The sequence below is a fragment of the Acinonyx jubatus genome, chromosome X (genome assembly GCF_027475565.1).
Source record: "Acinonyx jubatus isolate Ajub_Pintada_27869175 chromosome X, VMU_Ajub_asm_v1.0, whole genome shotgun sequence".
NCBI classification, from domain to species: Eukaryota; Metazoa; Chordata; class Mammalia; order Carnivora; family Felidae; genus Acinonyx; species Acinonyx jubatus.
In genome coordinates this window covers 14938504-14960549 of record NC_069389.1, presented here as the reverse complement: position 1 = coordinate 14960549, position 22046 = coordinate 14938504, and the positions used below count along the sequence as shown (strand labels likewise).

At 50.3% G+C, this 22046-nt stretch overlaps 1 protein-coding gene across 12 annotated transcripts in view; it reads left to right on the top strand.

Moving 5' to 3' along the window:
• PHKA2 (phosphorylase kinase regulatory subunit alpha 2) overlaps window positions 1–21456 on the top strand; it is a 70424-nt gene extending 48968 nt beyond the window's left edge. For 2 of the 12 annotated variants that reach the window (XM_053202128.1, XM_027054625.2), the window contains exons 19-35: window positions 2789–2952; window positions 3704–3883; window positions 6973–7061; window positions 7960–8093; window positions 8491–8647; window positions 9466–9545; window positions 9756–9834; window positions 9941–10070; window positions 10660–10761; window positions 12678–12842; window positions 12952–13070; window positions 13823–13852; window positions 15249–15302; window positions 17110–17280; window positions 19326–19379; window positions 20086–20286; window positions 20857–21456. In XM_053202128.1, the coding sequence (XP_053058103.1) occupies window positions 2789–2952; window positions 3704–3883; window positions 6973–7061; window positions 7960–8093; window positions 8491–8647; window positions 9466–9545; window positions 9756–9834; window positions 9941–10070; window positions 10660–10761; window positions 12678–12842; window positions 12952–13070; window positions 13823–13852; window positions 15249–15302; window positions 17110–17280; window positions 19326–19379; window positions 20086–20286; window positions 20857–21027 (2080 nt within the window). In that variant the 3' untranslated portion in view covers window positions 21028–21456. Of the gene's footprint in view, window positions 1–2788; window positions 2953–3703; window positions 3884–6972; window positions 7062–7959; window positions 8094–8490; window positions 8648–9465; window positions 9546–9755; window positions 9835–9940; window positions 10071–10659; window positions 10762–12677; window positions 12843–12951; window positions 13071–13822; window positions 13853–15248; window positions 15419–17109; window positions 17281–19215; window positions 19380–20085; window positions 20287–20856 lie in introns of those variants that run through there. The other 10 variants (XM_027054631.2, XM_027054627.2, XM_027054629.2 and 7 more) reach the window with 10 other exon arrangements.
• Window positions 21457–22046: the final 590 nt, after the last annotated feature.

Below are 22046 nucleotides of genomic sequence, written 5' to 3'. Positions count from 1 at the left end.
TTCACCCACATGAAACTGGAATCCTCGCTAAAGCCGCTTTTGGGGGTGTTTGTGATGCTTTTACCGGTGCCAGGTGGCTTGAGGCCTAGGGAGGTGAACATGTCAGGTCTCTTAAAGTGGCATTCTCGGAACGCATGTATGGAATGCTGTGTCTGTCTCTAGTAAAGGGCCCGGAGGAAAACACCCAGTGCCTGGGATCTAACAGGTGCTCAGTGAATACTCCTTGAATTGACTTGAGTGTGTTATGACCTTAAGACTAATTCATAGAACTTTACAGATTCCCTGAGGGGCCCTCAGAGCAGAGCCCTTGAATGGGCCTGCCTAGACCATTGTCCTCTCATCCTCAGTGGAGTGATACCTATTCCAGTTTACGGGCCCACAGTACCACAGATGCTCCCAGGTGGGATGGTTAAGCACCTTGAGGGATAGAGGGGCCTCACCTCCTGGGAAAACCCGTTCCATTTTTGTACCCTCTGACTGTCACAAGGCAGAAGTTTTCTCTATAGCTTCTATGCCCTAATGTCCACATCCTTTGGAATATGCCAGAAGGGTTCCAGAAGAACCTCACTGTACAGCTAGCCCTGAGTGAGGTGTGACCCTTCCTGGGCTCTGGAGTCTTCTGTTGGTTCCCTGATAGAATGTCAGTCGCCAAGTGTTTGGGTCTTGAAGTCAGCCCTTCTCCCATCTCCCCAGACTAGGGACTCTGCTGCCACTGCAGTGGTTTTTAAAACTGTGGTAAAATGCACGTAACCTATAACTTACCATCTTAGCCATTTTAAAGTATATGGTTCAGTAACATTGTGTTCACATTGTTGTGCAACCAATCTCTAGGACTCTCCTCATCTTGCAAAACTCCAACTCTCTACCCGTTAAACACCAGCTCCCCCTTTCTCCCTGACACCCACCCTTCTATTTTGTGTCTCTAGATATCTCATCTAAGTGGACTCGTCCAGTATGTTTTTCTGTAACTGGCATATTTCACTTAGCCTCACGCCCTTAGTTGAGTCACTCTATTTCGAAGTGCTGGGGTTCACACCTCTGCTCACAGAGCTTGCTGCGCCTTTGCCGTATACTTGAATGTCCCCACTCCGATCTTCTCCTGGAGTGTCAGTGAGACCGTCCCCAGCATTTTGCCATCTACGTTTGCAGCACGAGCGCCATAACTGCAGTAGGCATGCACTTTGGAACATTCCACCTGCGGTTTGGAGAAGTTACCACCTGGTGCATGGCGTTATAGCCAAGAGAAAATACCATACGTTCCTAATTAACTTTTGCAAAATAAACTCTTTAATGGAAATCTAATCATTGTCAAAAAGGATACTGTCTCCAGTTAATTGCTCACTTGCAGTGCCTTCTTTGTTGCTTTGGATGCATTGTCTGACTTAGTCTTCACTTTGCGTCGTGGGCTGTATTCCTGTTTGACAGACCAGGAGCTGTAGGCTCAGAGGGTGAGGGGCTCGAGATGAATAGGTGCAGAAGCTCTATATGAACCCAGAAACCAGGCCTCAGCCTCCATGCTGAGCTGGATGAGGGCTCCCACGAATCCGGAGGGCCTCCTGTTTATAGAGCATGGCAAACGATTCGGAGGACTGTGGAAAGAAACGGGAGTGCCTAGGCTCCAACAGGCTACCTTTCCTAAAGGAAATAATTAACACTGAGTCTCATTTTGGCTTTTCCTTTAGGTTTGAGGGGCTTTAAAAACCCTAGATGCCAGAGTTTCCCTCTAGACCCTCCTGGGGTAGCTGGTTATCAGAAGCCTTTTTAAATTCCTGCCATTCTACCTTTGACCTGACTCCTTTCAACTTTCAACTTCCAACGAGAGAAACTTTCCACGCTCCCCCTCACCTCCTCCTGGCCCCAGTCTCAAGGCAAAGGAATCATTAGAACTGGCCCCAAGACCCTGGTGGGAAAAAGATGTTACTTTATTAAAGGAAAGACTTTTCTTTCCTTCCCTCAGGCCATGTTTCTGGCTGTCGTCCGTTTGCCCATCGAAGCTCCAGCACCCCCGAACTCACTTGCTTCGCATACTTCCTTCCGTGTGTTCCTTAAATGTTTCTCTCGGTCCTTCCAGCTGCTAATCTGATGCTGATCTGATGTCCCAATCTGATGCTGGTAGCTCCCGGGATCCTATTGTCTTCTGCCTCTGGAGCTAACATTTTAAGAAGCACACAGTGGTGGCTTTCTGCAGGGGGTGGCCCCTCCCTTGTGCTCCCTGAACCCGGGACCCCACACTGCCAGACCCAGCTTCCAGTTTTCAGTGGAACTTTTCCCAGCCTGAAACTGTAGTAAGGCCACGCTGGGCATCTGCTCTGGTCTGGGGATGGTCCCCCATGGCATTCCTTCTAGAAAGAACTTTGCCTCTCCTATCACATACCTGTGCCTGCGTGAGCATATTGCATGGTAGGTTTTCTTCTGGTCCAGTTGTTTTAGGGCAGAAAAAACCCCCAAGGCTTGTTTGGTTCTGGTTAAAAGTGGTTTGCTCAGTCTGTTTTGTAAAACTTTGGTCGGTTCAGTAAGATAGACTTCTGTTTGTGTTGGGTTTGGGAGTAAGAAATCAGCATGATTCATTTTGGCTTTTAATATGCTACGTGCTCCCACTTCATACTTGGTATTGAATTTTCGTTTTAATTTCTTGGCTGACTACTTATGTGGGGCAATCTGCAGAGTGATGTATTTATCGATTCTGGCAGAAGCACCATCTGGTTGTTGAAACGTTTCTCCGTGATTCATAGTGGAAGTCTGTCCACATACACCTGTATGTCTAACATAGTCTCTCCTTGGCTGGCAGAGTAAAATTAGGGAGCCTTTCGGAATTTCTTACCACGTCTTTCTACACATATCTGACCTTCCTGGATCCAGACTGTGATGAGAAGTTGTTTAATGATGACAGCGAAGGGAGCTTCAGTCCTGATTCCGACTTGGGAGGATATTTGGAAGATACCTATAATCAAGGTATGGCTTGAAATGCCTTTGCAGGTGGTTCGTTGAATATTTAAACTGTGGCATTGTGAGAAAATTGCCCTGAGACTCAAGCACAGAAAGTGATTGGTCGTTAACATAACAAAAAAGAGGCTTTAGAAACTCGTGTGTATTAAAATGAGTAAAATGCGGGTTTAAAAACCTAACCTGCAGAAGTGGGGCTTTTTTTTTTAACCTAGAGGGACAAAGAGTCTCAGGAATGAGGATTTTTCACAAAATACGTTCTAAAGACAGAAACCCCCTGCTTGAATTTTCAAAGGAATGGTAGAGTGATCTAGGTTTGTAGGTTTGGTTGGGTTTGAGTGATGAAATCCTATGTACGTAACATTTTTCAAATTAAACAAGGTTTTGGGTTGAAATGACCTGTGGTTATGGGGGCTGGGCACTCCCTAATGCTTAGCTCACTCACGGCAAAACAAAAAGTTCAGATGTTTAGCCTCTGGCCCTCAGGTTTTGTTACATATTCAGTTCATCTTGGTATGATGCGTATCTGTCTTGACCTGCATTTTCTTCTCCTAGGATGAGGTGTTTTCAGACGATAACTTTATCAACACATACATTTATCCTTGTAAATTTCATTACCCTCTGGGAGTGGGGGTGCAAGTATCTATAGCCGAATGTTGTCTCCCACTAAATCTACTCAGCGCTGCATGTTATATCACTGTTACACATTTAGAATATTTCTGCAGCTTCTTTTCACTGGCTCTTTCTCTTGCCTGTCCAGTTACAGAAAGCGAGGATGAACTTGACCAGTATATCAACCACCTCCTCCAAAGCACCTCCTCCAAGTGCTATCTGCCCCCTCTTTCTAAGAAGACAGAAGACAGCCATGTTTTCAGTGCCATCCACTCCACTCGGGATATACTTTCCGTGATGGCAAAAGCAAAGGGTTTGGAAATTCCATGTGCGTTATTAAAACTCTTTTCTGCCTGTTGAAATAACTTCTCAAAGTAATACATGAGCATAATTTAGAAGTCAGAGAATTCTAAAAAACCACAAAATGCAGAGATTTCCTGCCTCCTCCTCGTTGACCCAGTCCTGCTTAGAGGCGACCACTTTCCACTGTTAGCTGTTTCTTCTGGCATTTACATGTCTCTTTTTCTAAAACAATGTGTGTATCATGCAATCTTTTGATGTGTCGACTTTTATTCAGTATGTGTTGCTTTCTCTTCTGTGGATGAGGATGTAGCTGTCTTAAATCACCACTCTTACGCTTCGCTTCCCATAACCTAGTGATGGCAGTTATATTCAAGTTTAATCGGTATTCGCTCTTCATATTACCATATGTATGCAAGTATTCTCAACTGAGCTGTATAGTATATTGTGACCGTATTACAGTTTTTATTTTTTCTAAAGTTCGTACCACTAACTTTAGAAGTCACGAATACTATGAACTTTATTCAAAGTTGCTCTCTTTCATTTGCTTTGCCCCCAGTGGCCCACAATACAAATTTTCACAAGGCCAGTCATATCCATGAGTCTCTCAGTTGGACTACTTTTTGTAGAGATCACAAGTCTCCTCTGTCTGCTTGGTTGTGCTCTAGGCCTTTTGCACACCTGGCATCCTAGGACTTCGCTTTACTGTAATCTTTGGAATCTCCTTTGCTTATCTCTTCAGTTGGCCTCCCTGTTTCCTGAGTTTGGCATGTTCTTCTTGATTTCTTCCTTTGGTGGAACACATTCTAGAATAGCTTCGCCAAGTTTTAAAACGGTACAGGGGGCAGGCACGGTGGTGGCAGCCCTCAGCCTGCTGGTTTCGGAAGCTCCCTGCCCCGTTTGCCTGGGTGCCCTCCATGTCTGGGATGTCGATTTTATCCTGGGATCTTCCTTCGCCAGCATCCCGGAGAGTCCCTTGAGACTTCCTTGTCTCCTGGGTTGGCTCTCCTGCTTTCTGTATCTCTACTTTTCCTTTTTCTTAGCTTACTCTCTTACTCTGGTGGAAGATATCTAGTAGTTTCCCGAGAAACGGTGCTCGGTTGAGAGAACTGTCAAGGCTTTGCAAGTCTGAAAATACCTACAGATATTCTGTATATCCATTTGAGAGTTTGGTTATAGAATTCTAGGTTGAAAATACATTTTTCATCAGAATTTTGAAATCATCGCTTCACTGTCTTTTTGCTTTCAGGCTTGCTTTTGAGAAATCTAATCCTGTTCTGGTGTTTGATCCTTCAAATATGAATTGTTTTTCTCTTGGAGATTTTTTTAGGATCTTCTCTGTTCCCAGGTTGTGAAATTTCAGGGATGTGCCTCGATCTGGGTATATTTTCATCCCCTGTGTTGGAGGCTCAGTGGGCCCTTTCAACCCTGGGAATTTTTTTTTTTTTCAGTCCTGTAAAGTTTTTCTGAAAAATGTCTTGACTCGCTTCCTTCCTTACATTTTCTCTGTTCTCTCTAGCACCTGTGAATCCACTGTTGCCCTCTTAGAGAAGTCTTTAGTGTTTCTCTTCTGTCTTCCGGTTCTCTGGCTTGTGCTCTCTTCTGAGGGCAGTTGCTTCAACTTTATGTTCCACCCCCTCGATTGAGTTTTTTCACTTTTGCTATCAGGCTTTAAATCTCTGCTCTCTGATTTGCACCCATTCTTGTTTCGTGCATGCAATTTAATTTCTTATTACTCTAAGAATATTAACAGCAGGACTTTTTGGTTTTGTTTTCACGTTTTCTTCTCCCTAAACGTTTTTCAGGTCCCCCAAGTCAATTTTTCCTGTTTTGGCTTCTGTCTTCCACACTAGAGTCTTCCCTCCAGTGTTGGGTGTTTCTTGGTTACCTGCTCGTGCTTGACAGTCTCTAAGCGTGTAGGTGGAGCCTGTGGGATTAACGGGTGCGGGCTGGGTAGATTTCCCAGAGACACCCTACCATCTCTTTTTCAGTCTCCTTTTTGACACGTAAGGGTCTGGTTGCTGGGAGCTGTATAGTCACTTATTCCACCTCAGGACTGTGCACGTCCTTTAGGTGTGCCACATACCCCACCTGCGGCTTTTACCCTCTTCACGGAGACCCTCTAGTCTTCTGTCGGGGTGAGCACGGCAGTTGCCCAGCTGTCTGGATTTGAGGAAGGGATCTAAGGAGCTCCCTGCTTCTTACACCGCTTCTCTGCAGTCTTCCTTATGTTTGGACACCCTTTCTGGAGCCCAGTTTCAGAGGTCTATAGTGCAGCAGGAGAGACTTCTGAGGATTCTCTGATACAAATCTGACTTGGTTTTTCCCACTGCAGGCTTGGGCTCTGGTTGTCCTTTGCTTTCTGTCTGCTAAGTCAGTTATCTTTCATCCATCAGCTTCCCCGCTTCCAAAATGCCATTACTACTCTCTTGTCACCCCTGCTTTCCCCTATTCTTGAGGATTTGTCTTTAAAAAAAAAAAAATCATTTTCTACAGTGTTAGTGGTCGGTTGAGAGGAAGTAAAATGTGTGTTTAATTTACTAGTGTACACTGGAGGTCTGTAAGTTGCCTTATAAATATGCCCCCTCTCTCTGTTGAAAACTTCCTCTTTTCCCAAGGTGATATGACCTAGCCTGGAAGACGCAGATGGTTTGGTGAATAAATAACTGGTAATGATAGCATCCAAAGGTGGTTAAACACCAGCAGTGGTAACACCTGGCGTTGGCAAAGTGAAATGCACACTTCTGGAAGCCGACACCTTAATGAGGAGAAGGCCAGTGACCCCGAACACGTGCTCTTCCTTCTGTCGTTCCCATCTTCCTCATCCGAAGGACAAAGGTCGGCCTCCATCAGTTCTAAGGCCCCTTCCAGTCCTCAGATGCTATGTCGTTTCCCTCAGTTCCAGGAGGGAGAAGCGAGATGGATGTCCTGCTCACCTCTCGTTCCCAGGTCTAGCACGTCATGTGGCTACCTGGTAAATTCTTGCTGAAATTAATTTAAATAAGTAATCGTTCCTTTAGTCGGTTTGTATTGGGTAAGGAGTAGTCACCATAACGCTCAAAAGAAGTATCTTATCCTTCCTCCTCCTCAGAAGGGCTTTATTCTTTTGTTTTCCAGTTGTTCCCATGACTTTGCCAACTAAAGTTCTAAGTACCCACCGTAAATCACTAAATCTTGTTGATTCTCCTCAGCCACTCCTAAACAAGGTAAAGTATTTAGAATCACTTTTGTCTTGTTTTGTTTTAGTGTAATGTTTTTCGATGTTGGTGTTACTCCCAAGAACTCTTTTGTGGGGTTGAACTCAAAAGTGAACATTTTTTCATGTCCGGGACCTTTGGGATTAAAAGTTCTGGGTTTCAGTGGGAACCCGCTCTTGGTTGTCTGCGATCTGCCTCTTGTTAGTATCCACAATGCATTTGATGCAAACCTTGATACTTTGCATGTAGGAAAAGGCTACTGCCTTTCTGCCCATCATCAGAATCTGTCTCACTAGAGGAAGTAAGTAAAAAGATCCCTGAGGAGAATAAAATGTCAGGGTGTTCCCACTGATTCCTATAATTCATTTTATCTAGGAGTTTGTCTATGATTTTATCCTACGTGAATAGAAAGATTCAGTGTCTACTGAAGAATATTTTAACCTGACTTCAATTGGAGGTTGTCTAAAACTTACATATTTTTTGTGTTTTGCTTTCAAAAAGATCTTTATTGCAGTACAGCATACAGAAAAAGGCATAAAGGCTAGAACCGGGGGACCGGTGGAAACAGCTGCCCCCTGTGCCCTCCCAATTGCTTCCTCCCTCCACTCCGCTGGTAACTGCCGGCCTGAGTTCAAACACCAGGGCTTCGTTTTAACCCGTTTTTGAACGTTGCATAAATACACATATCTTCATCTGTTCCGTCTGGGCTCTTCAGACATTGACTAACCCAATGACTCGCTGATCAGAAATAGTAAAACATATAAATAAAAAGCTACGGAAGAGTCACTGAAACCTGGAGCACAGCAGTGACAGAGTTTCAAGACCCGGTTGGTGTGTCACTTCCTGGTCTTCTGAAAGTTCACATGCTCAGCCCCTCTCCCTCACTGTTTGGCTTTTGTATGGCCAGGCCCCTGAAGACGACTTCCAGTGGCCCAGAGATGACCATGGTGATGTGGACTGTGACAAGCTGGTTGAGCAGCTGAAAGATTGTTCAAACCTACAGGACCAAGCAGACATTCTGTACATTCTGTATGTAATAAAGTAAGTTTATGGTCTTCACCAGCTCGAGCCTTCTCCACGCTCCCAGACTCTTTGTTGTCGTTTTCTTGGTCTTCCAGCAAAGCAGGTCATGATTATATTCACCCACATAACCCAGGATCACCATGAGCCGACTTCTGTCTCCTTCTCTACCCACCAGCTCTGGCCTCTCAGGACGAGAAGGCTTGAGTGAGGCCAGGATCTCCCTGTTTATGTTAGGCTTCTGTTTCAAATAGAAGGGGTGCTTTGGTAGGATGGAACCCTCTTGGTGAGACTCAGAGGCACGGGGAGGCCCCCAAAGTTTGGCAGAATGTACAGTGATTCATTTTCCTCCCTGCCAAGTGAGTCCAGCCTTTAAGCATTCCAGGTCATACTTCTGGGATTTTCTCTCTCTTGACAGGGGCCCCAGCTGGGACACAAATCTCTCCGGACAGCACGGGGTCACCGTTCACAACCTCCTCAGCGAGCTCTATGGGAAAGCTGGCTTGAACCAGGAGTGGGGTTTGATTCGCTACATCTCTGGCCTGCTGAGGAAGAAAGTGGAGGTCCTGGCAGAGGTCAGATCAAGTGCACTGGGGCAGTCCGTTTGTTCTTTGTAGACCCATGCCCTCTTTGTGTTAGGAAAGCTGGAGGCAAGCACCTCTTATTTGTAAAGGAAACCAGTTATCTCATACGTGAATGGCACAGGCCCTCCTCTCCTGACCTCCCACTGCTCTTGGAAGACAAGCAGAGGAAATGAGATTCAAGTTGATTAGTGTTGTTCCTTTGTAGCTGCAGAAAGAGGTTTACCAAGAAATCAAATGAAAATGCTCTGTGGCCTGGCACCCTTAAACAGAGCGTTCTTATTTCTGCACATCTGCAGTATAATCATCATTACCGTTTTAGCCCCGAGGCCCTGCAAAATCCAGAACTGCTTTCTAAGACGTTAGAGTTCAGTGTTATGGTAAGATGATGGTATTTGTTTTATGTGAATAATGGAGAAACTGGCAAGCTAAGACTGTAATATGGTCATTAACCCTTAACGTTGGTATCTTAGGACTCGTGACAGCTCATCTCCCTTGTAGGATATCCGGGGATCCAATGTGTTTGCTACAGTGGATGGGCATTAAATACCCCAATGGGCCCTGCAGAGCCCGGCCCAGGCCACAAAGATCACAGGGACCCAGCCCTGCCTAGGTTGTTCAGTACGGGGTCTGTATATGAATTTTCAAATAAAGGACACCATGGGTCATAAAGTTTGTAAAGGTAAATTTCTGATTCTGTTGGGAGTGACCCTTCCCTGCTGGCCTTGCTAATCTCCACCCCACCCCACCCCCGCTCTCCCCCTCCCTTCCTGCTGTCGCCGTGGCCCTCACCCTTTTCTCTAAATGAGTAGGCCTGCACGGACCTGCTGTCGCACCAGAAGCAGCTCACAGTGGGCCTGCCACCAGAGCCCCGGGAGAAGACCATCTCTGCGTAAGTCTTCAGCCTGGCAGGGGGGGCCTGAGGTTTGTGGGGGACTGTGCGGAAAGCATCAGTGCCAGCCACCATGTGGGAAGAGGGTCTTTTTAAAAACACTGTCACTCAGGAGCTTCCAGCAGGAAAATAAGGCTCTTCCATGGAGGGCGAGGAGGCACCGCTCCTGGGCATCTTTCATGATGTTCACGTCCTGATGCTTCTTCCTAGGCCCCTGCCCCCCGAGGAGCTCACAAAGCTCATCTACGAAGCCAGCGGGCAGGACATCAGCATCGCCGTCCTCACACAGGTCAGCGAGCCGGGGAGGGGCAGGGCCACAGCCGCCTTCCAGGCGCAGGGGCCTCTTCTCCAGCAGCCAGTCTCTGAAACACTGTCTCCACGTGTGTCTGCGTCAGGAGATTGTGGTTTACCTGGCCATGTACGTCAGGGCGCAGCCCAGCCTCTTCGTGGAGATGCTCAGACTGCGGATTGGACTGATCATTCAGGTGATGGCCACGGAGCTGGCACGGAGCCTGAACTGCTCAGGTACGATGTACGCAGGTGGACTCGGGTGGGGGGGGGGGGGGTCCTGCACCTCCCTCCCCGCCCCTAGGGGGAGCCTGCCCAAGTATCCTGGAACCAGGGCTTCCAGGCCTTTATGTGTGCTCACGCTTTACCAGGTTCTCTCATTTAGATGTAACTTCCGCCAGGCCAGCCAGCGCACCTTGTTGAATTTCATATGTCAGGGAGAAGGAGGTACTAGAATCTTGTGCCCTGCTCCGGCCAGCTAAGTCCCTTACTGTGTCTCCTTGTGGTGAGATGTCATCCCGCATCTCATAATGCCTCTGTTGGGAGAAATCCTACCAATTTAAAAGTGTAAATCGACTACGAGATGCATTCCAACATTGGGAACCATCACAGGGTGAAAAAGGATGTGTCTGAGTGTTAAGTAAAGACACAATTGAAACCGCAGCATTTAGCATCACCGAGGAGTGGCACGTTTCAGCCCTGAAACAGTGGTGAGGTCACCCCGAGCAGGGAGGCCTGCTACAGCATCCTTTGCTACCCCCTCTTCAAGGCCCACCCGACTCTGCGTCACCAGCCCGATGTCAGAGACGCTTATGTTTGTTTGTAGGAGAAGAAGCTTCTGAAAGTTTGATGAACCTCAGCCCTTTTGACATGAAAAACCTTCTGCACCATATTCTGAGTGGAAAAGAATTTGGCGTTGAAAGAAGCGGTAAGTGAATGCTCAGTTCACCTCCGGGGACAGCGGCACAGGGGGCCGACTGGTGTGCCCAGGGTTGCCTACAACCGCCACTGTGGACGGCATAGACGAGGGTAGGCTTCCTGCTTTAGGGAGATGGACGGTCCCTGGGTTCAAGATTGGGGCTCCTAGGCCTTTGTGACCCCTCGTAGGCTTGCTGAGAGCGTTGCCATCGCACGTGGGTGTGGTGTGCACCCCTCTGCGCTCTGGCCTGCGCCCTCCCTCCTTCCGCTGGCCCCTGTGCACGGGTGTGAGGAGGGATGAGGTGAGCAGGGTGTAGGGGTGGAAGGGCTGTCTTTTCCCAGCTCCTGCGTGCCCCACCTTTGGCTTGGGTAGAAGCACTCTCGGCCACACTCCCGTTACCCTTCAGGGGCGCAGGGTCCTCCACATGCTCTCAGCACCTTCGTGCTGAGAGACTGAGCTTCACTCCATCTTGTTCACTGAGTTTTGATCTGTACCAGAACCTTCTTTGCTGTGCTAGGAAGTAGAATCGCCCAAGTCCTGGTGGAATTTTGTTCTCAAATGCTCCCTAATTATAATTGAAGCAATTATCATCTCTCCTCCTAATAAAGCAAAATGATTTGCAGACACATTGGCAGATTTATTTCATCACGCCAAAGAAACGCCGTGCAGGCTGTCATTCTTTTTATTTAATGAGAAGGACATTGGGTACTTCGTATTTTTTCCCCAGAGCGCACACCAGCCAGCAAACAAAGGCGGCGGCATCAGGCAATCAGACGTGTTTTGGTCGCTTTTCTCCTTTCCTGAAGGAGGAGCGCTCGAGATCCTTTTCCAAAAGTAATTTCCAGTTCTTTCAAATGCACAGTCCTTGAAACGTAAATATGCGAGATAAATATTTTATGTGTTCTGTTCATCAAAATCATATACATGGTTTGATGCAGATAATTACTGAAAATTTGTTATTATAAAGCTGTAGATGCTTACAAAATTGAGAAGAGACTAGTGTCACTAGAAAGCTATAAATATGTCTGGTTGCAAGCAAGGCCAGAAGAGGTCCGTCTTACATATAACATCATTTTATTGTCTTGTCATTGTTCAGTTTTTATAAGTTAGGAAACTCAAATAGTCTTAGAATTTTTTTTAAATTCTGAGATGTCAGAGATCTTTCCAGCCACTGCCCACCCTACATTGGCCCTACTGTAGCTCCTCAGACCCCTTTTGCTTCTGGTTTCCACTTTCCTGGTGTCCTTCCTCGCTCTCCAGCTAATCTTTGTGATTCTTCTGCGACTCCCTTCCTCCCTGCTGTCCTTTAAATGTTGGTGTCCCCTGGCTCCTTATTTGTCGCCAGTCTCCTAGGCGGTGCCCTCTACTCCCATAGCTTCACTGAGGGCTGGGTGGGAAGGCTGGGCACCCAGGGGAGCTGCTCTAGGAAGTGGCCTTTGAGCTGGGTTTGCAGAAGGAGAAGGTGCGCCTGGCAGAGGGGAGCAGGTGGGATGGGAGGCAGCAGCACATACAAATGCCCGGCACCATGTACCTGGCTAGGAGTGTGGAGCTGCGAGGGGTAGGTGGGACTCAGGTCGGGCAGGCTTTATCCTGAAGACAGAGCTAGGCCTAGAAGGATTCCAGGCGTGCAGTGACGTGATCACACTTGCCTTTTCGAACGATAGCTGGGACCGAAGCACAGAGAACCGGTTAGCGGGGAGGGGCAGGACGCAGACAGACCTGAGTCCGGAGGCCGCTAGAGCGGGTTGGAAGTGAGGGGATGGCGGGAGCGCGTGGGTTCTTCTCCACTTGTGGCCCTGGGGCCGCTTGTTCTCCTGGGACTTCCCTCTCCAGTCCCAAGGTCCCTTATTTGAGTGGTCCCCATTTTTTACAAGGAAGGTGTGCTTTTGGAGAGTAAATTATTTTTTAAAAACAATTCGTTAAAGGGTTTGATGGCCGCTCTGGTTTTTTTGCGTGCTGCTCAAGCGATGGTCACTCTCTCACCCATTCGCTGGACGCCTGCGGAGCCCGCGCTGTGTGGCAGGTGCTGTTCCAAGTGCTAGAGACAGAGCACTGGTCAGGGCAGACGAGGCTCTCTTCTAATGGAGTTTGTAAGCACGTGGGGCAGATGTGGATAAAAATGCGCACATCGCACGCATTCCTCCCCCGGGGCGGGGGCTGCTAATAGTATCTAAGAGCCCTGTGTGCGTTTCCCCCCAGTGCGACCCATCCATTCCTCCACATCCAGCCCTGCCATCTCCATCCATGAGGTGGGACACACGGGAGTCACCAAAACCGAGAGGAGTGGCATTAACAGGCTGAGGAGCGAGATGAAACAGGTAAGACGGAACTCTCGGTGGCGGTGCCGGGAAAGAAGTGGTTTTCATACCTGGACTCACCTCAGAAAGTGATAGAACCCCAGGGCATGCAGGGTGCGGCCTGCTCTTCGCAGAGGATGTGAGGTCCCCTCTGTCCTGAAATCTGAACACACTCTACCCAGATATCGAAAAATTATGTGAACATTCCAGAAAATATCCTTACCCACGTTTGTCTCTGTTGCGGAGAACCACGCTTCTCGGTGGTGGGCCGCAGCTATCCCAAAAGTAGAGTTGCGCAAAACGTAACTGAATCACCTCTCCGTCAAATGTGTCCTTCACGCCAAATGGCGAGAGGAATGTAAAAAGAAGATGGAATGCTCATGACACCTGTATTTGCCACCATCTACAGGTGTCTCTTTCCTTTGTTTGCTTTTTATTTCACAGTAAATTCCTTCTGAACTGACCCCACAGGACTGCAAGGCAGCAGCTTTTTAGTCCTAGTGTGCCGGGTTCCCAGGTGCTAGGACTTGACCGATGTACAGAGGGAAGGAGAGTTTCGTTCTGACCGTGACCTGAGTGAGAAACGGACTCAGGTTCTCCTCTCCATTTCAAATGGTGGTGACTCGCTAGATGGAGTCCACGAGGTGCTAATGGGTCACACCCAGCAGTTGGGCCAGCACTTCCCTGGATTTTCCAGAGGGTGATAGAAGAGGTAGGGCACCCTTGGTTCGAAAGTGGCTTGTGTTTACTTCTTGCTGTATTTTTACTTTCAGATGACTAGGCGATTTAGTGCTGATGAACAGGTGAAACCTCTGTCTTGTTCTGTCCTTCACGTGTGTGTTTCGTGTCCTTTCTGGCTTGCATGCGGAAAGCGAGGCTGGGAATACGGAGAGCGATTGCGTGGAGAATGGTTTTGCCTGTCCAATGGGCTTGAGTGGAGGTGACTCTGCGGACTGCGGCGGGCAGCCCTGGGGACAGGCAGAGTGCCGGACTTGAGAGCAGGGGAAATGGCCTTGCCCCATGCCTTTAAAAAAGTCCATTTATCAAGCTCTTGGGTTTTATAGGATGCTTTGTGAAAGAGATGGTTCTGGGCTCTGCCTCGGCAGGAGTTTCTGTTCAAAAAAAGGGAAGTAAATAGGGAAAGGTAAAATGTGGTCATCGAGTATATGAATAGAAAGAATACTGTTGTCCCTGTCTGCAGGTTGCCTGGGGGAATTTAACCCTGCAAGGAAAACAGTGTGAGGATACCACTCTTTTCATACCACCCCTGGGACGTGCTTCCTCCTCGTCCCTCCAGAAAGTCGGAAGCGCGTTCCTGACGATTTAACGTGCGTGACTGAGAGAGCGTAGAGGAGTCATACAGTGACATGCAGCTTCTGTGTGTCGTCTTCCAGGCTAATTTATGCTCCATTTCCGAACACCTCCCTTTGCTAGCCACTCGGTGGCACCATATCCCGGCAGTGGCTCACTGTGGGGGGATGTGGGCGGTTCCTTCTGCCTCCATTTAATACCATCCTTACATATTATGGGGACAAAATGATCTACTTTGGTAGGCTTAGATTCAGCCAGTGCCAGTTTTATTTTGGGCCACTTATATCAAGGAAATACGGTCTCGGTCCAAAATTTTATAGGTGTCTTGGCATTTTAAATTTCTCTTCGCTTTTGCGAGAACACCACAGATGCACGGTTTGGGCACAGGCCCTGCCCCCTGCAAGCTCAGGGGGTTTTTAGATGAAGAAATGCCTGTTTGGCCAAAGGTCATCCGCCTGACCGTGTTTGTTCATGTAACAAATATCTATTGGATGGCAGTAGGTGCCAGATGCGAAATGGCTGGTCATGGGTAGGTATTTTATTGGTCTCTGCAGCTTTTCAAACTCTTCACATAAGAGCTTAGCAGTTTGTGGCTATGACTGTGGAAAATAAAATGTGCCCTACCTTGGCGAGGCACATCCACATATGACTAGAATGGGTGACATTTCATAGTCTGAGAAAGAGCCTTTCCCAAGTTCACCGTTGCACGGTCCAGAGCTCCACGCTGGCCGGCGCCTGGCGCCCTCGGCCTAGATGGTGAGACTTGTGCGCCCACATCCCGTGCACCTTCTTTGCGCGGGTGCTTTCCATGCCTTGTGCGTTCCTCCTCTCTGTGTGTGTCCTTTCGTGTCACTGCCCATGACTGAGTGGACTCTCTTTGTTTTGTAGCTCTTTTCTGTGAGCCAGGCCGTGGCCAGCAGTGCACATTCCTCCAAGTCTGCGGTAAACCACGCACCCCGCCTGTTGTCCTCACCGCCTCCTCGTGTTGTGGTGTCTGAATGCTGTTGTTGCCCTTCTCGTGCACCTACCTCGTCCCTAACTCCCAAAGATTTGAACAGGTTTAAGTGTTTTCATTTGACTGTCGTTCTGAAGAGAGTCTAGAAAGAAAGCCACGAAGTTCTCGAATTGAGCTTTGTTGGCCCAGGAGCTTCTGGGACCTTTGAGGCATTGGTTCTGTGCCTTTCTCTGGAGCTCTGACGGTGAGCCACCGCCTGCACCTGCTGAGTGATTAGCACCTTGTACTCCTAATGCCCCGGCTTGGCTTGAGGCCCCAGATCAAGTGGAGGACTAGGAAATATTCTAATTGCAGAAGTGAGTCTTAATCTTCCTCTTGAAACTAGGAGAAAACCAGCTGAGTCATTGATGAGTGCGGCTGTAATTACTTTTATTTGTATCTAATTGTTGCCGTATTTAAGTGGCAGTAATGAGCCCAATGGAATAACCCAGCCTAACAGCCTCTTCAAAATAAGATCCGATGAAGTCCAAATGAGTACATAGGGAAAACTCCTGCCTCCTGCCCTGCTGGCACGCTTACCATTTGGATTTCATTTTTAAACCTTGAAGTTTGATATGCCTTGAGCAATAAAAGTGCCAGGTAGTCCGGAACACGATGTGTAAGGACGAGGGTTATCCCTTTCCCGCCCTGTAGATGGACGGGTTAGAAGCCGTCCTCCGGCGGAAAGCAGGCCTCGGACGCTGCCACAGGGAGGCTTGCTGCACGGCCTCGCCCCCACGCTGAGCCAGCTCCGCCTCCAGGCCCCAGTCCGGGCCCCCACGGGGAGCCTCTCTGAGCTGCATCTGCATCCTGGGCGGGCCTGCTGGCCCTGCCCCAGCTCTTCCCTCCCGGAGGCCAGAGTGAGTCCGGCCTTGGGCTTGGGGGCTGGGAACAGGAGGACGCCCTCTCCCTCCGCCTCAGTAAAGCATGTGTTCTGACTTGGAGGCCACCACCGGCCCCAGGGAGCAGCCGGCCCCGAGCTGAGAACAGGCAGAATAGAAAGCGAGCCAAAGGGCCAGATTCCCTGCCTTTACTTTTCGTCTTTCGTTCCAGAACATTCCCTCTCGCCTGCACCCGTATTATGTTACCTTCTCTGTGGCACCTAGAGTACAGGGAGGTGACCACTGCTTCCCTGTGGCACTGCAGAAGTGGGCATTAGGGCATTTATGTCCCTGGGCTATGGCACCTATAAGAGGTTCACCTACTCTGAGAGGGCCCCGCCCCCCCCCCCCCCCAGCCCTCCTGCAGCAGTGCCAGAGGGCCTCGGTGGTAACAGCTGACTCCTGTGAGCACTTACCACAAGCCAGGTGTGCTCTCGGGGTTTTCTGCGTCTGTATTCAGTGAGTGCTCACAGCTCCCTGAAGCAGGTCCGACCGTGACCCATTGTGCAGATGAAGCCGAGGCCCGGAGCTAGTGTTCAGGATTGATGTAGGTATGGCAAGTTGGGATTCACAGACTGACCCCAGAGCCCTCACTCTTACCTGCCCAGCCTCCCTGTCAGGTCAAGGTCCTTTGCTGCCGTGCTACCTCTTGAGGGCTAGAAAGAATACACAGGAGACCCATAACCAAACTGGTACAGGAAAGAATCGATCCAGCTTCAAGAAACGCACAAGTCAAATTAAGGAACTTTGTTCCTTTCTGGACACGTGGTCTGGTAGTTTGACTAGGTCACAGAGTCATCCCTCTTGATGGCCAGCGGTCCCTGCGGCTGCCGGCTCCGAGGTTTCTGAAGGCCATGTGTTGTCTGTCTTGCAGAGATCCAGCACCCCATCCTCGCCCACTGGCACATCATCGTCAGACTCTGGCGGGCATCACATTGGCTGGGGGGAGCGGCAGGGCCAGTGGCTACGCAGGAGGAGGCTGGACGGAGCCATCAACAGGGTCCCCGTGGGATTCTACCAGAAGGTGTGGAAGATCCTTCAGAAGGTAAGCTTGGCCGCTGTGCTGCGTTCCACTGGCCTTGTTGCTGGGGGACGGACACTCCCAGGGGAATGAACCATCGCCGTTAATTGCATCGCAAGGCATGGCAGCACCTACAGGGATCAGGTAGCCAGTCCCCGAGCTTGGGGAGTCCCAGCCTAGAGCAGGGTCTCTCCACCTCTGACATTTGGGGCGGGGCAATTCTTTTTTTGGGGGGGGGGGGGTGGGTCCCGTGTATGCAGGATGCTCGGTGACATCCCCAGCCTCTACCCGCTAGATGTCAGTGGCACCCCCACCCCCAGCTGTGACAAGCGCAGATATCCCTGGACATTGCCAGGTGTCCCTGGGACGCGCAGCAAATCATCCCGGTTCAGAACCGCCGGCTGGAACCGCAGCAAGTTAGATAAGGTGGCAGCCCGAGTGTTAGGGGACCACCTTTGACATATTTTAGGAACACAGAAATGTCAGAAGATAGACAAAAACCAGGGAAGGCTTTGGCTGAAAACACTGTGACGTAGAGGGCCTGGAATGCCCGCCCCCCCCACCCCCCCCGCCCCCCCGCCCCCGCAGGCTCTAGCCTCCTGCGTGTTCCAGTGGGTGTGGTGTCCCCACCGTTCAGCGACACGATCGAGCACCCCCTGTCTGCGGGGCACCGTGTCCGCTCCTGGGTGCCTTGAGTCACCCCAAACCCCAACGTACCTGGGGCCACCTTTGCCTCTCCACCTAGAGGATGGGGGGACCCCAGACCCACTCCCCTTAGCTGGCTGCCCACTCTGTCTGTGGCCATCAGGGCTGCATTTCCCGGCTGTCTGGGGACGTGGAAATGTCTGCAGAGGCCGTCAGAGACGGCCGTACGGTGGAGACCCAGACTGCACCACACCCACCCGAATGCAGGAGGGCCTGAGTGCCGGGGGTCAGCGGGGAAGCGGGGAAGCCGTGCCCCTCTGCTGTCCGCACCCATGTTCCGTCTCCCTGCCGCACCAGCCCCAACACACATCCTTCCTTGCACACAGTCTGCCTCAGTTTAAGGCTTCCGTGCAAATTAAGAACCATGGGCAGGACCAGTTTTTTCTTAAAACTATTTTTGTTAGCTCATTCATTTCACAGTAGGAGAGGAAAGTAATCCCAAATGAGCACACGCTACAACCCCCTTCCCAAAGGCATAGCACCTCGCAGCGGTTGTACTCCGGTGGCAGGGGCCAGTGGTCCGTTAAGGAGCCTTAGCCTCTCTGCTGTGTGGAGAGCGAGGTCTTCATGCAAGTGGGCATGGGGAGGTCAGAATGGTCCCTGTCCTTGTGCAGCTGGTCCTCACATGGGAGCAGAGCCCTCAGATCCCACAGAAGCCTCTGCTTCTCCTTTTTCTACCTGCGGTCAGAAGGTATGGCCACTGCTGCCACTCTGTCCTCGGCCCACCAGCGCACCGGGACTGAGAAGGTAGCCAGTGAGATGAGAACAGACTTCCCAGAAAATCTCCCCACTCTTCCTGGGGCATCAGACGCTTCCATCCAGACTTCCACTAGTTCAATACCAAGACACTCTTATTATGAAAAAGCCGCATTTTGCGTTGAGCCGGCGCTCGATATTTATATACATGGGTGTGCGTGTGCATGTCTGTGCATGTGCTCAAGTCTTTTGTGATTGGTGCTTATTATAGAAATCTCAAAAATAGATGCCTGCAAAGGCACAGAAATATCACTTCACCAGCAGGAGCCGTGAAAATATCCCTTTCTATGGCCCCAAAGGGTGCCTCGCAGCCGCCAGGGCCTGGTTGCCAAGTGAAAGGCGGAGCTGCCACAGAGGAGGACCCCGCGGCTCCCTGGGGCATCGTTCGCACAGGATCTGAAAGATGCCTGCTGGTTCCCTAGAACCGCTCCATCGAAAACAGCCTGTGGGCAGTGAGAACAAGCTCTCTAAAAATAACTGACAGTCTGGCGTGTTCAGCCCCCATGTAGGTTTCCAGGGCAGAGTGACTTGGGTGTGTGCGAACGTGTGCGCACACTTACTAATCGGCTCCTGGAATCTGAACTGTGCGGTGTGTGTTCTGTCTCCAGTGCCATGGTCTGTCCATCGACGGTTATGTGCTCCCGTCCTCAACGACAAGAGAGGTATGATGAGAAACCCTGTCCCCCACCCCCCCACGGTTCCCCCCTCCCCACCCAGGGCTTTCTTTCACCGTCTCCTAACACTCCCGCTTCTTTCAAGTGTGCTACGTCCACACAGGCCTTTTTAAGTCCATCTCTTGAGCCACTTCACCTTCCAGTTTTGCTCTTTCCCGCATTTATCGGCATCACCTTTTCTTTGTCCTCGCAGAAATAGCATTTCTGACCGCCAAGATCTATACATTTGCTGTTTAAAGTGCTATTAAGAGAAAAGAGCAAAGCTGCCCGCCACCCTCGTTGGGCACTCACGCAGTCTCCTTCGGCCCCCTCCACCGAGAACGCTTTCCAGGTTTCCTTCTTCCAATTCATTCTTTTACAAATTGAGTTTGTACTTCCTGTCCCACCCGAGACACCATGCTTTATGGCACAAGGAGTGACCAAGAAGAAAGAGGAATAAGAAAAGGGCCCTGCCCCCTGGACGGCCCAGTCCAGTGGGGGTAGGTTCATCAAGCTAGGACAAGGCCAACTCACCCGCACAGCAGGGTTCCCGGCCTCCTGCTCCAGAGGGTTCCAGCTGGTGGAATCAATGTGGCCAGAAAGGAGGCAGCATTCTGGAGTTGAGCCCTGGGCCCAGGGGGTGCTACGGTCAACGTTGATCACAGGGCTGTCTGGCCTCAGCTCACTCCTGCCCCCCTGCCGGTCCCTTTGACAGATGACCCCACAGGAGATCAAGTTCGCCGTGCACGTTGAGTCGGTGCTGAACCGCGTGCCGCAGCCCGAGTACCGGCAGCTGCTGGTGGAGGCCATCATGGTGCTGACGCTGCTCTCAGACACGGAGATGAACAGCATCGGGGGCATCATCCACGTGGACCAGATCGTGCAGATGGCCAACCAGCTGTTCCTACAGGACCAGGTGAGTGTGTCCAGGCCCACCTAGTCACCCCCACAGCCGAGACGGAGAGAGGGGCAAGGTGACGGGTCGGCTGGCCTGTGTCTCTGTCAAGGCTGAGGATTTTGTGTCCAGTAGGAAAGAATATTCTCAAAGAAAATGTCACCACAGATGGTGGTAAAAAAAAGTCAACCATTTGGTTAGAAAATGGCACAACGGCCGCTTGGGAAACCTAAAGATCTTTGCAAATGGATAGACTCGTTGTGGCTTAGGTTTTAGTGCGAGCACCACTCTTGCTGTGGATACGGCCTTGGATAAGCAGACCACTTACCCTGCGGCCAGAATCGAGGTAGGAGAAGCCGTGCTCTCGTTACAGAGACATCGCGCACTGCAAACTAGGCTGTGCGGCAGCACAGTGTGGCCCCCAGAGGAGAGGCTGGATGTTGGCCCTGGGCACCCTTGACTCCTGCCCTTGGGCTCGGAGCCCCTCTCTGGGGGCCGCTGGTCTCTAGCAACCTGATCGCCAGCGCACACAGCCATCACAGCACCGGGGGGCTGAATGCTGCTCATTCTTCGTGTTTTTTCCCGTTGCAGATGTCAATTGGAGCCACGGATACCCTGGAGAAAGACCAAGTCACAGGCATTTGCCACTTCTTTTACGACAGCGCTCCGAGTGGGGCTTATGGGACAATGACCTACCTGACAAAGGCAGTGGCTTCCCATTTGCAGGAACTGCTGCCCAATTCAGGCTGCCAGATGCAATAGGGCCTCAGTGCTCTGAGTCTGTCCCTCGCTCCCTAGCCTCGTCGGGAACATCCTGTTCTCCAAGATTCCCGGTGTGGTCACAAAAGCACGTCCCGTCAGAAACCCTGGAAGCCACCGACCTAAAACCAGTGTGTGTCTAAGCCACAGAGCCGACGGATCGTGTGTCCCCACAGGGAGCACCATGGGGTCGCTCTCTAGGTTCGCTTCCCTGTGACGTTTGCCAGAACAGACTCCAAGAGACCAGATGAGGAGGAATTAGAAACTGGTCTCTTTTGAGTGCAGTGTGAACGGAGAGGCCAGCTTAAATTGGCTTTCACCGAGAGTTCCCGAAAGCAGTCAGGTGGTCAGATATGCTAGTGACACCTCCAAGGATGGGAAGATCTTTGAGCAGCGGGCGTCTGACGAGCGGACCTTGACAAGGGGGACATCTCAACAGGATGTGGCCTGTGGACCAAACTGTTTACCAAATACAACAACTCTTTCTGTGCAACTTTGGTTTTCTTATGCCTTGCTTTCTTTCTAGGCCTCTCGTTTTACTGGCACGGCTACCTTTGCGTGACAGTCCTCTCTTGCTGAGATTTAGAAGAGTGTTCACAGTTAACTTTGGCTTGTGGTCTTCAAGGATTTTATCCTGGCTGCTTATGAATTAGAGATTTCTTCTGCCTTATTTTAAAAAAAAAAATCTTCGGGAATATAGCAAAAAAAAAAGGGGGGGAGCAGGAGAGGTGCCAGCACTTCTAGCTGGGCCAACTGTTGTTTGGGGGCCGGAGCAGCAGGGAGTCCCTCTGGAAGACCTGTGCCCCCCTTACCTCCACATAGGGCGACAGCCCTGGCAGGCAAGCGGGGAGCCACACAAGGAGTACACGGTGCCCGATGCCATTTGTGCTGCCGCACAGGCAGTGCTTCTGTCTTAGCGGAGAGCCAGGCTGGCGACTCGAGCCCTTCTCGTGGGAGTGTTTTCCTCTCAGCTCCCAGGTAGGTGTGCTTGGGGAGCCAAGAACACATCCTCACAGGACAGG